This window comes from Macadamia integrifolia, chromosome 3 (genome assembly GCF_013358625.1).
Source record: "Macadamia integrifolia cultivar HAES 741 chromosome 3, SCU_Mint_v3, whole genome shotgun sequence".
Lineage (NCBI taxonomy): Eukaryota > Viridiplantae > Streptophyta > Magnoliopsida > Proteales > Proteaceae > Macadamia > Macadamia integrifolia.
In genome coordinates, this window is record NC_056559.1 from 34,578,824 (window position 1) to 34,591,471 (window position 12,648).

Below are 12,648 nucleotides of genomic sequence, written 5' to 3' on the forward strand. Positions count from 1 at the left end.
TTAACCAAAAATCGTAATGAGGATACATCCAATAACTTGAAACATGAGAGAAATTCAAGTTTTTTGCAAACTGCAAATAATTTGAGTTCTCAAGTTGACAAGAGTGAAAAACGGGGCAAAATTCCATCACGTTAAAATCAGTTGGGGCACCATTAGGGCTGTTCAATTCTCTCATAGAAAAGCAAGCTTGCTTCTGCACTGAGAACATCTTTTTCTGAAACACTAAACACTTCTGAGTCAGAGACACCAAACCAGTAAACATGTCCAGACCCAATACATCCATTGGTGTCTATGTTATCTGACTCAGCCCTTAGTCTTCTATAAACTGTGTAATGCCCACTTCCAACTCTGCCAAAATGCTCAATAACAGCAACAAGCCGATACATGTAACTCCTTGAAGGTGCCGATGGACAAGTCCAATTAACCTGAACTCATAAAGGAAGATAAAAATGGGGGAAAAAAAAATTGATGAGAAAATGTACCTCAACGGTTAGCACCATTATTTGATGCTTAATCCTGACAAACAACCAATATCTGAAGGGGGGGCAATAAAAGTAAATTTGCCAACTGTATAGCTATCAGCAAGTAACTGACCAACCTTGTCAACTGGTTGCGATTGTGTCCCTGTGCCATTAAGACCTGAGCAGCCTTCAAGGTAGTCCAATCCAGGTTCTCTTTCAATAGGTTGAGAGTATTCATCACTTGGTGATTTATCTGCAGAGCATCCCAATCCATCTTCAACTACTGCTTCTGAAGAGATGCCATCTCCTGCCAGCCCATAAATGTGTTGTAATATTCGCGTATCAATTGGCATTTTAAAATAGTTGAGCTGAGGGATGGATGGATGATGCGGCCGCTTCACTTGCATCTTGCATGTATTTTTTTCAAGGTCTTCGGTACCCACACCCACAGCATCCTTCGTGAATGGGAAGAGGTCCAAGATCAAAGGAAATGATATATGGCCCTACAATTATAAACCTACTTTAATCAATTGTGAGAACAGAAGAGATCACCTTCTGCTAGGTAACAATGCGAAAAAATTCATTAAGAAAATTAGAAATAGAAACACTCAGTAGTAATAGCATCAAGTAAAAAAACTTGCACATTCATATAAAAGCATCAGATGACAAAGAAGTATTTTCAATTTGCATATACATTCCATACACAGGAATGTAGAGAACACTAAATTAACATTTCACATGTGAAAGCAAGGAAGACTCACCCATACGTACCAACCCACAAGGAAAACTCAGTCTCATTCTTTTTTTTTTTTTTCGGGGTGGGTGGGGTTGTTTGGGGGGGAAGAGAGACGGTGACTCAAGAGCATTGCAAGACCCCAAGCATATCAAACAGAAATTTTGACAGGGAGATTCCAATACCTGAAGTTTGACTAGTTCTCCAAATGTATTCACTGAAGCACGTTGGAGATGAATGCATAGAATCTGTGAGTGAAAGGTTAGACCAATGGAATTCAAAGAGTATATACAATATATCAGTATCATTCAATCATCAGGTAAAAGCAGCACTAACAACAATCCCAGTACAAAAAATAAGGCAAAGTATCAAACATAAGATAAGAAGACATGAGATGATCATGGTCGATGGGCCAAGCGATAACTTAACATATGGTACCTTTGCACTAGGGACCATGCAAAGAACGGGGCCAAATAGTCAACTGACAGCCTAAGATATTTTATAAAAGGAAAATTAAGAATTGTCCTAAAGTTATGATCATTAAGCTCCAAAAAAACATGCAATTGATTTGAATTTTTGCCCCTAGTTATCTTATAATTCACAAGGGAAGCCCCTTAAATGGTCCCATCTCCATTACAAAGGTTGCCAGTGTTCCATTCTTAAAAGAATTCAAGTTTCAGTTGCCAAGTATCTTAAAACACATATGGAAGTGTCTCAACCTCCATACCTGTGGACAACGAGCAATACTTAATTGCTTGAAACTATGTGAAAATTCATTTGACCATGGTAATGCATCCTGAGGAAAGAGCTTTCTGCAGTCACAAGAATCTTGTCCCATACAGCAGCTAAGTTTTTCCACCTGTGCCTGGGAGATAAGACAGCTTTGCAAAATTATGTACAGTACTTTAAGTGGTCAAGTTGCTTCTTTGAAATCTATGAAATTCAATCATGAATAGAAATTACATGTTACATAACAGGATTGCATGCAAATGCAGTGGGTTGGTCCAGGATTTGATGGATCCTTCCAGATAATCCTCCTTCCAATTTCTTTGTCGGATCAGATGATTCATAACTGATGACTGATATACACAATACTTCTGAATGCCAAAGAATGTAGCAACCACCCCCAAGAATGACAGATAAGATGGTTATGTCATCTAATCAGCAAGACAGGGTTCTGAGAATTGGCCAAGCCCAACTCTGCACGGCCATCCAAACCAACCAGCCTACCACTAAACCACAAAACCAAGAGCGTTTACCTCTACGGCTCTACCCCAGTTTCCCTTAAACCATCTTCTTATCCAGATGGTGAACTGTTAAATGACAGCAACCAGAATGTACCTATATTAAACAAGGGAAAAGGCTCTCTGAACCTAAGGCATATACTAGGCCTCCTCACAATACATTATTTTATTAATCTTTTTGAAATAAAAGAAAATAAATGTGAGAAGGCATAGAGTACGCTGCTTGCTCAGAGAACCCTCTCCCATTAAATAAAAACAAGTAAGGACCATTAGGACTCTGTTGCAAGTCCCACTTTCACAGGGTCCTAGTAGTGATGGAACGCATTAAGCACAATCCCAACAATCAAGACTCAAACCCATGCAGCCTGAATTTTTTACCATCGCACCAAACGACAGCCCCTAACATACTAAAATAAATAACATTCTAGGCATAAGCTGAGAGTTGAGCATTAAACGCTCCAAAATTTTACAGTACACACAAACATTCCCACCAAACCAGTACTTTTATCATACACTTTTAATTTAAACAGTGGGCATGTGCCAAGAGTCAAAACTGAGAGTTGAGCATTAAACCCTCCAAAATTTTACAGTACACAGAAACATTCCCACCAAACAGTACTTTTATCATACACTTTTAATTTAAACAGTGGGCATGTGCCAAGTGTCAGACGTAAAGACAAAAAGCTTCGAAGAAGAGGTTGAAAAAGCAACTTTTTTTCTGCAAAACAGTTGAAGAACTATTGATAATACAAGAGGACATACCCAATACAAATTTTTGGGGAGGGGTGGTTAAATGATTGATTTTCACTCCGAAATCTAAACCCTAACCTATCTATCAAATAGTCAGAAAGGCAAAGTCAGTAACGTGGCACAAACACCAGCACCAGTGGGCAGAGGGAAGAGACGCAAGCCATGAAGAGGTCTTTCTACAACTCAACTCAACTCAACCTTAGACCAACTAAATGGGAAGAGGCCATGGAGAGATCTTTCTCCCTTTAAATATTCAGAGAAAATAATTTTCAAGCCACTTTGACCCCGCAATAGATGGGATGGACTTCAGAATATCCAGCTGAATGGTCTTCACGAAGAAGATACATTAACAGTACCCACAGGTCCCAAACCTTTGTCACATGCCTATATTGACTAACATAATAACCACTGATTATGGATCATCCCAAGTTCTATTAAGCTGATACTAAAGATTTTGTTTTGTCCTCTGAGGGAAAAGATAAAGTGGATTAATATAGACAAATACCTCACTTCGTCCTATAGCTGATAAATATTTCAGAGCAGCAATATGCCAACACCGGTTGCAACGGTAATTCTCTATGTACTCAGCAACAGTGAACTGCTTTAGGCAATCCTCCACGGTACAACCATCAATCTAGAATTATTTGAATTCAATTAAAAAAAAAAAAGTATAAAACTACAAGTCAGATACAGAGCACATTGCCAAGATGATAATGGAAAGCAGATTGAGGTCTATAAAACATACAGAACCCTCAAAATGATGAGGCCCTCACTGGACGTACAATGGTTGCGCTATGATCCAGCGGTGGTGAGAGAGGCAAGCTATGGAAAAACTCAAAAACCATTGAGATCTGCGAATGAAAAGAGAAAAATACACAGAAATGAAAAGAATAATGCAGATGTTGCAAATGTAAATCAAAATTAGAAAACAATAATGCAAACCAGAAAAAATAAACAATAGGAAGATTGATACTTAATGTTAAGCAAAATTGCAAGTGAGTGGATTCTCATATAATGACTACAATAATTCCATCTAGGAGATCTCCAATGGCAGAAACCAATGAAAATTGGTGATTGCAATCAGATTATAACCTTTCCCTGTGCACCTTAGTGTCCCCAAAAAAGAAATTTGCTAAAAACAATCTCTTAAAATTGGACCAGGTGACAGATTATACCAACCTTGTGGTCCAAGAACCTGTTCAAATGATTAGAATTCATAGATCAGGAAGGGGGAGGGGTAGTTCATTCTTCCTATAGAACTGTATCTTTATTGTGGTGTTAAAAGCTCCTACTTCTAATAAAAAAGGTATGGGGCACAACACTTCTACATTACCTTATTGCAACTAATTTTTCAAAATTTTAAGCAGAATAATGGCCCTTGGCCTGACAGTCGCCCATCCATCCTTTCCAATTGCTGATACATTTACCAGTCAATGGTTCTAAGGCAAGGAATGGTCATGAATAGGATAGTCCGCCTACCCAGACTAGTGGTCCATGAAAACAATGGCACAACATGATAAGTGATACTATGATGCAAGGTAGATAAACAACCTGAGATGAACAACTTTTACAAGTTAAAACACTCCCAAGAATCCCATCAAATGGTCCAAGAAAATGCTGCTGCCATCTTTCCCACTCATTCTGGCCTTCCCTACTTCTTGAGGTGGGAACCCTGCGAAGAGAAGAAACCAAGGCATCTGCTAGAGAGCCGCAATGTGGAACATAGCATTCCAAGAACTCCCCTCTTAAAGAAGACAGAAGATGAAGGAAGGCTTCAGCTGCATCCTACATGTACAATGGAATGACGAATCAGAAGCTGGTATGTCACAAGCAAATTGCCAAAACAAGCAAAACACCACGAGAGCCACCTGCTGGCTTGTTAAATTAAAATTAGGAATATAGAGATCCATTCCAAGCATCACTTGCCGTGGACTCAAAACCGTCTTTCTGTCCTGGAGGATGCCAAGCTCTGCCCCAAAAAAGAAAAAAAAAATTATATGGAAAACAAGCAGTAAATTTCTCTCAAAAATCAGCACAAAATTGTATTAACATTGTTGATAAATTAGTAGAAATGCAGGAGCAGAAAGGAGACGATGAAATCCAGAATGGCATACACTAATGGCACCATATGTAGATCCCACACAAAATCCTAGGACCACGATTTCATAGGTCCCACCCATAGTTTTTGAAATTAAATTTAACTGCAGAAAATCACAAGTGGTTAAATATAATAAAAAATCATAAATAGAATTAGTATTTTCAATTTTATCAAAAAAATCAAAATAAGCAATAGAAAATAAAGATAAGGGACAAAAAACTATTCAATTAAAAAAAAAAAATACCAACTCCATGCATATCCACTGAAATAGAATAAAACTATGTAATGATCATTGACAAATTCATTGCAATAACGGGATGAGTGGATATTACTTATATTCCTTAGTTCTTGATAGCGGTTGTGAGCAGGATACTTGCTATCATTGAGGAATAAATTGGGAGGAGAAATTAATAAAACAACCAGCTGATCTTGATAATGACAGAGGTAAGATTGGCATCCAGATATGATTTCAACTAGGGAAACTAAATATGGAGAACACTTATATCACTTATTGATTGATATTGGTTGTAGAGAATATCATTGCAAAGGATGTGTAGGATGGGTGTGGGTTTGCCTGCAGAATCACCTCCTAAATGGCTAAACTATTGTGTTCACGATCTTGGTAGCTCAAGAAACTAAAGCTACTAAGATAACTTGGTGCAGTTCATTGTCGAATACCATATGGACCAGATTAGATGCTACATAGTTCCAACACAAGATGCTGATATCTAGTTGGAAAGAACTCGCCTCTTCCATTAGTGGTGCTACATGTTAGGTTCCTTGTAAACTTTTTGTACACCACGAGTATCTATGTCAGCGTGATACACTATGGGTATGGGTATGCAATAGGTGTCTAATACACCCAACAATATGAAATGCATACGAGGAAGAGGGGGATGATTAGGCCCCCATTTCTGAAACATTTAGCTGAACCCCCATAACCATGCCAATTCTAGACACATGTCCCAGTATCCTATGCTTAGGTTGGATCCAACTCCTTGACCCGTACCATACTCAATTCCCAATACACATACCCATGAAACATGGATTAGATGACAGTCATGGAAGTACCAACTCCTTCAATCATCACAACGAGAGGATGAATTATCACTGCTTACGTAGTTGAACATGAAAGTTGATTGAGTCAGCCAGTTCCTACAATATCATATTCACCATTGAAGACAGATCAGTGCAACGTAGATTACAAGTGAAGGCATTTAAAATAAATAAATAGGCTCCATATTCTATTTCTACTCAGGAGAAGCATCTCCTATCTTATTCTCCAGGTTTTCACCTTCTAACTTAATCGGTCAGTTTCCCAAAGCCCCGGAGGAAGAGTCAAGTGCAAGATATGACCAACAAGGAAATGCTTAGTGGGGCAAACTTCAGTCCACCTAGAAGTCCAGGTTATCATTACATGTCAAAAGAGTGGTCTAACTGTCAGGTCAATGGTTTTAGCAGTAAATTCAAGTTCCCTTTGTTCAAATGAATTCCCATCAACTAAACTGTTGAAACTGGAAAACATCAAGTGCACAAACAATAAACGTTCGTGAAACAAAGAATCATCAAACTATGACAAACAGTATGAACTTCTATCTATTTCTAATTACAGGCTTGAAATGAGCAAATTTGTTCAGATAGCTTACAAAAAGAATAAACGCCAACAAATACAAGCATCAGCATTTGAGATGTTCACATTCTCTGCAACAATTACAATTGGCATTACCTTCCAACAAAGCAACCAAAGCAACAGTAAGAGGCAAGCTTTCAAGCCGTTTCTCAAACAATTCATCTTCCTCAATTACTTTCTGGAGATAAATAACGAATGAGGGGCAACTAGCCAGTGCCTGAGCAAATTTTACATTTTCAAATTGTGATTAGAATACATCTCAACAGCTTCAAAATATTAAAACTCCAACATACAGAATGAAAAGGCAAAAACCAATTTTCAAAACGTTATACCTGTAAAATCACATTCAGAAAGCAATTATTGCCAAGATTTCTCAAACCAGCTACAAAGCATGGTTTCTCAGAACTATCCTTCCTCTCAACCCACCACTGTAAGCTGGGAAAGTTTCCAGTCTTACCATCTCGTATAGCCAAGATCAAACCAGAAACACCCAAAATCCCTGCTACAGAGATTTGGAACCCATAAAGCGAAACCCACTTCCCAGGATACGATATCTGATATCCATGCTGGAGTTTTCGAATGATATCATAGACGCTTACTTCTCCTCGAATTCTCATCCGTTAATCAGTTTTTTTCTTCAGAATCAAACAGGATGGGAAGAAATTAATAGAAACAACAGAAAATATTAATATAAAACTAGAATTATCAGAAGAAAACAAATTAGGTGATACCAATTGAGATTCGAGAGACCTAAATTTCAGATAAATGATTCGAAAACGTAAACAAATATACAGAATCTCAATCGACTTCGGATTAGAAACATCAACTTACTGCAAATGCGACGTGTTTTAACAGGATATGTTTGATTTTTCCCTTTCTTTCTCTCTCTAATCTACTCCCCCATACCTAACCTCGAACTTTTTCTTCCTGTTTGGGAGTAAAAGTTGAGTTCCATGGAAGGGTTTTCCCGGGGCTCCCGGTGGGGAATACAATACCGATACTTCGCGCCACCGCTCCAAAGTCAAAAGAAGTAAAACCTCCGCCTGCCTCTCGCTTCCCTGTCCGTAGCAGACCTTTTTTACGGCACATAATAGCTGTATGTATCGGTATTGTATCGGCCGATACAGCTGATAGGTGTCGGCTGAATTTTTCTTTTTTAATGAAAAAAATGAACCTGTCCGAGAGTATGGCTACGGCACTCGGATGCGGTTGGGTGTAAAAAACCCAAGCTATCTCGGGTATTTTCACACTCAGTTATGTTTGGGTACAAAACACGGGTGGGTAGAGATTCTTTTCCTCGAAATATTGTGGGGAAGATTTTGAATATCATTATCAAAAAAGAATTCTCAATACAACTAACCTTTACAATTGATTATCCTATTACGCAAAGGATTTTAAGTATCAATTTATATCGTATTGTATCAATTATATCCTATCAGCAATGATGAATATTAATATGACGTGCATTATGTGTCATATCTTTAAAAGATCACTTATATGATAGGTTGAAAGTATCGATCCATATTGTATAATATAAAGTATGAACTATATTGTATAAATATTGATAGGCAATATCAATAGATTGAAGGAAAAACTACATGATTACCCACTTTTGATTTTTCTTTTTGTAAAATTATCCATTCAAAGTTTCAATCAATAAAAATACCCAAAATCAAGTTTAGGTTTACAAAACTACCCACTGAATGTTTCAATAGACAAAAATATCCCAAATCGGGTTTAGATTTATAAAACTACCCATTAAAAGTTTAAATTGACAAAAAATACCTGACTTTTTTATTTTATTTTTTGGTAATGCAAAATCTTTTAGAATAGAAAACGGGTTACAAGCCAAGGCATCAACTTCGCCGAGCTAATTCAGCTAAGGAGTAAATTGAAGCCAAACTGTTTTACACCAGATAGATAGGCCTCTCATTGCAAGGGTGTCAGTAATACCGTTAACAACCCTTAGAACATAAAGCAAGAAAAACTCTATAGGGGGTTGGCAAACATGAACCTGATATCCTCAATGATATGCCAGATTTGAAAATGAACACAATTGAAATTGTTTGAAATAATAGAAATCACTTCTAGGTTATTTGACTCCAATAATGATTGAGTATATTAATGTTAGATTCGTTGTAATTAGCAAAGAAGTTCCATCATCATCATGAGTGATGAAACCCAAGACATTAAAAGACTTATCTTTAACAAAAGATGCATCAACATTAATTTTCATCACATCAAAAGGGGGAGGAATCCAAAATACTTGATTGTGTGCGGAAGATCAATAAGAATCACTATTTTGAATAATTTTGTAAATCCAAAGACAATTTTTAGTATTTTTTTAATTCAAACCTTTGATAAAACCTAGAATGAGTAATCATGTAATTTTTTCTATTTTATTAATTTTCTTTAAACCTTTAGTAAAGATGTCCTACACCGCCAGCTGTTGCGGACAGCTTAACCGTTACGATTGATGTTATCCTTTCACAAATGTTTTACACGTCAACCGTTACGAATCGAATGATCTAGGAGCTTTATGTTGGATGCTATATTCCCAGCCAACGGTCCAAATCAGACCACGCTAAATCGTCACGAACACGATTCACGTCATCCAATCTCTAAACGGAACCCTACTAAACCCTAAACCCTCCTTCATCGTCTATATGTATGCCTCTCGCTCCCATTCTCCTTTGAGACGTACCAATACATTCCATCGATTTCCTAAACATCGGACTCTTTTTTCTTTTGATTGTTCTTCGTTGATCCAGAAGAACCCAATAGGTCTCTCAAATTTTTTATATTTTTTTTGGTTTATTCTTGAATTTTATTTAGTTGTTTGATTGGATCCAAGCGCTTTCACTTCGTCGATGATGAAGAAATTCAAGGCTTGTTTCTCAAAACATTCGCAGTGGCCGCCTGAAAGCTTTCGCCTTCGCCGGGCTTGAGAGCTAATGCTGCTTCAATCCTTCCTTGGATGTCTGAGACTTTTATTTGTTTCGATTGCTTCTATTCGATTGTGATTGTTTGCGAATGGTATTTGTTCTTTTTAATCCTTGAGCTTAATTTAGTTTATATTTCGTTTTGATCAGTTGATCATAAATTCTGGGTATAGGATTCAGCCTCTAAATATTTAAGGGTTGTTTCTCAGAAAACATTTGCAGGTGCCGCCCGAGAGCATTCTCTTCACCGGGCTTGAGAGCTTATGCTGCTACGATCCTTGAATATTTAAACCCTTCCCTTATTTAGTTGTAGATTTGAGCCCAAAATAAAATTCCTCCTTTTGCTTTACTCTGCCCCTGCATCATGAGCCAATTTTGATGGGTCATTATAAATTTGATTTAGGGTAGAACTCCTGTCCAATTATGATGTAGTGTAGATCTCTTCTGATAATTTTTTTTCCTTGAACAGGGGAGAGAAGACCATATTGGAATTTTGGTAATCAAATCCATATTTATTGTATACTGGGTCATGTCTATGATGATAAACCTTAAGGCTTGTTTCTCATAAACATTCGCAGTGGCCGCCTGAGAGCTTTCGCCTTCGCCAGGCTTGAGAGCTTATGCTGCTTCAAAACCTTCCTTGGTTGTCTGAGACTGACCATTTTTAATTGAATAGAATGATATATTGCTCATCTCATCTCTCATCTCAATCAAAATTTCAATTTAGCTTAGCGTCCCCATCAGGGCTTGCTGATTAATTATATATGATTTGTGGAATAGACATGAATTTTCCTTCTTGAAAACACCTTATCCTTGAGATGAATTTTATCTGCATTTCAGTTTGTTAGCTGTCTTGGGACTAACGTCACCCCCTTTGGCTAGCTTTTTAGGATGCTTAAGGGATGAACTTAAGTCCCTGATACCATTATCCATCTATTTCACTTTGTCAGCAGTAATTTTGTTTTCTGCTGATCATTATTGGATGGAACATGTCATGCTCTTTGAGCATGTCTCTTGCCGATGTTGTGGCTGAGAACTTGTTCTAAGGCAGTAGGGGTTTCAGGGTATTGCCCCGGCCCTGGGGGGTTGAATAATGGTGGAGGGTTGTAGAGGGGAGGGGTTGCAGTAGGCACACTGGAGATCCACCTCCAAATCCAAATTCCTTCTAAATTACCATGGAAAAGATGGTCCAAGTCTGTGACTTCGATTAGCAAGCAGATAGGAGATCTTGAACCTGGCTTCAATCTGTATTCTAATGGACTGTAGCTTATAACCCCAGAACAGAAGAGAGCATTCTTTAGCTTTTATGCATTTTTCTTTTTTGATGCAGGTTGAAGGAGAGAAAAAGACGTGGGATTTATGGTTGGAATGCTCCTGAAGAAGACGATTTCATCGAGGAGGTTGGATTGAGTCACTGGCTCACATTACGGGGAGAGGAGTCAGATGCTAAAACAAAGAAAGGGGGGAAGTGGTTTCAAGCCAACAGTAGGATCGAGAGGAAGAAAAATGGAAAAAAGGGTTAACATATATTTGTGAAATTACATTATGTGCCCTCTTAATTTCATGTAAAAATATGTTTTGTGAGGACAAACTATGTGAAAGTTGCCATAGGAAATAAAAATAATTTTTTTGAACATTTTTGTGAATACAATAATAATAATTTTTAAAAATGGGGTTTATCGAAATTGAAAGTTTTTCTTGTTCACTTGATGTTAACGAGCTCAAAAAATGTTCAAAAAAAAAGTTTCTGTGGCCATCACTGATTGAGTTATTGGTTGAATGCCATCTGATAACTCGAAAAATCACCAAAACAGTATTTTCTCTTTTCTTGCTCAAAGGTAAAAAAGCTTTTCTTGCTCAAGGCAAAAAAGCAAGTAATTACCCCTATCCATCGGTTGAGCTGTACCATGAGGGTTTCACACATCCCTATACAAGATCAATGATTCAAAAATTCTTACTTCGATCACATTCAAAAAAAAATTGAACCAAGGAAATCTTCAAAACCGGTACAAGAGTTCAAGACATATCAGAGCTTCAATTACTAGGATGTGGAGGTCTTTTACATTGTAAGCTCTTGAAGAAGAGATCAGACCAATCTAACAATCCACCTTCACAATCGACATGCTGGTGACAGGATAGTCATTCGGGCTTGGCGGAAGGAGCGCTTTGAGTAACTTTAGTCGTGTTTCTTCCGGGGCATTCTCTCTGGAATTTGATTTAAATCACAGTAGATTGACTTAGTATGAAGGAGAGGAACTTGGAACTAAGTAAATTTAAAGAGTAGGCATTTTGGTCAAATAATTTCTCCTGGAGGTCCTACTCCTACCAAACGGTAGGGACTATATGTGGTGTTGGTTGAATGCATTGACAGAATAGACCGAGCAACCAAACAAAGATTAAAGAGTTTCTCTGGTTTGGTAAAACTGAAAATTTGTGGATAAGTTATCCTCAAGACCGTTAGGCTCAAGTTTCAACCAATTCAGGAGTTATCAAACCAAAAAAGAATAACTGAAAATTGTCACATGTCAATAAATGTAAGGGTTGCATGATTGAATTTCATATGACATGTGGACAATCTACTATTTCGTACACAACCATACAATAAAAAATTGCCACTTCAAGCAGCCCTAGAGAGTGGATGGGTTGACAAATTGAGGTCCAAGTCATTCCTTAAGAACTTGATCAGTATTTTGGTTAAACCAGAATATTTACCCAATAGCACTGATAAGGGTACAACCATTTGTAAGAATTCCTGCAAGGATCTGCTATATTTTGGTATCAAAGCAAATT

At 37.6% G+C, this 12,648-nt stretch overlaps 1 protein-coding gene, 1 long non-coding RNA gene and 3 other non-coding genes across 5 annotated transcripts; 4 read left to right on the plus strand and 1 right to left on the minus strand.

Moving 5' to 3' along the window:
* Positions 1-7,970, minus strand: LOC122072702 (ubiquitin carboxyl-terminal hydrolase 27). The gene is made up of 11 exons (XM_042637090.1): positions 7,748-7,970; positions 7,249-7,551; positions 7,013-7,133; positions 5,057-5,157; positions 4,740-4,973; positions 3,971-4,039; positions 3,694-3,822; positions 1,922-2,059; positions 1,380-1,442; positions 599-964; positions 1-425 (listed from the first exon to the last, which is right to left on the minus strand). The coding sequence occupies exons 2-11, from the start codon at positions 7,531-7,533 to the stop codon at positions 153-155; spliced, it is 1,779 nt and encodes a 592-aa protein (XP_042493024.1). The 5' UTR covers positions 7,534-7,551; positions 7,748-7,970; the 3' UTR covers positions 1-152.
* Positions 7,971-9,528: 1,558 nt separating this feature from the next.
* LOC122072907 lies at positions 9,529-11,494 on the plus strand. The gene is made up of 2 exons (XR_006138605.1): positions 9,529-9,952; positions 11,189-11,494. It is a non-coding gene; the product is annotated as an uncharacterized LOC122072907 (long non-coding RNA).
* On the plus strand, positions 9,782-9,905 carry LOC122075005. Its single transcript, XR_006139145.1, has one exon. It is a non-coding gene; the product is annotated as a small nucleolar RNA SNORD14 (small nucleolar RNA).
* On the plus strand, positions 10,389-10,514 carry LOC122075006. The gene has a single exon (XR_006139146.1). It is a non-coding gene; the product is annotated as a small nucleolar RNA SNORD14 (small nucleolar RNA).
* On the plus strand, positions 10,750-10,851 carry LOC122074986. Its single transcript, XR_006139127.1, has one exon. It is a non-coding gene; the product is annotated as a small nucleolar RNA snoR99 (small nucleolar RNA).
* Positions 11,495-12,648: the final 1,154 nt, after the last annotated feature.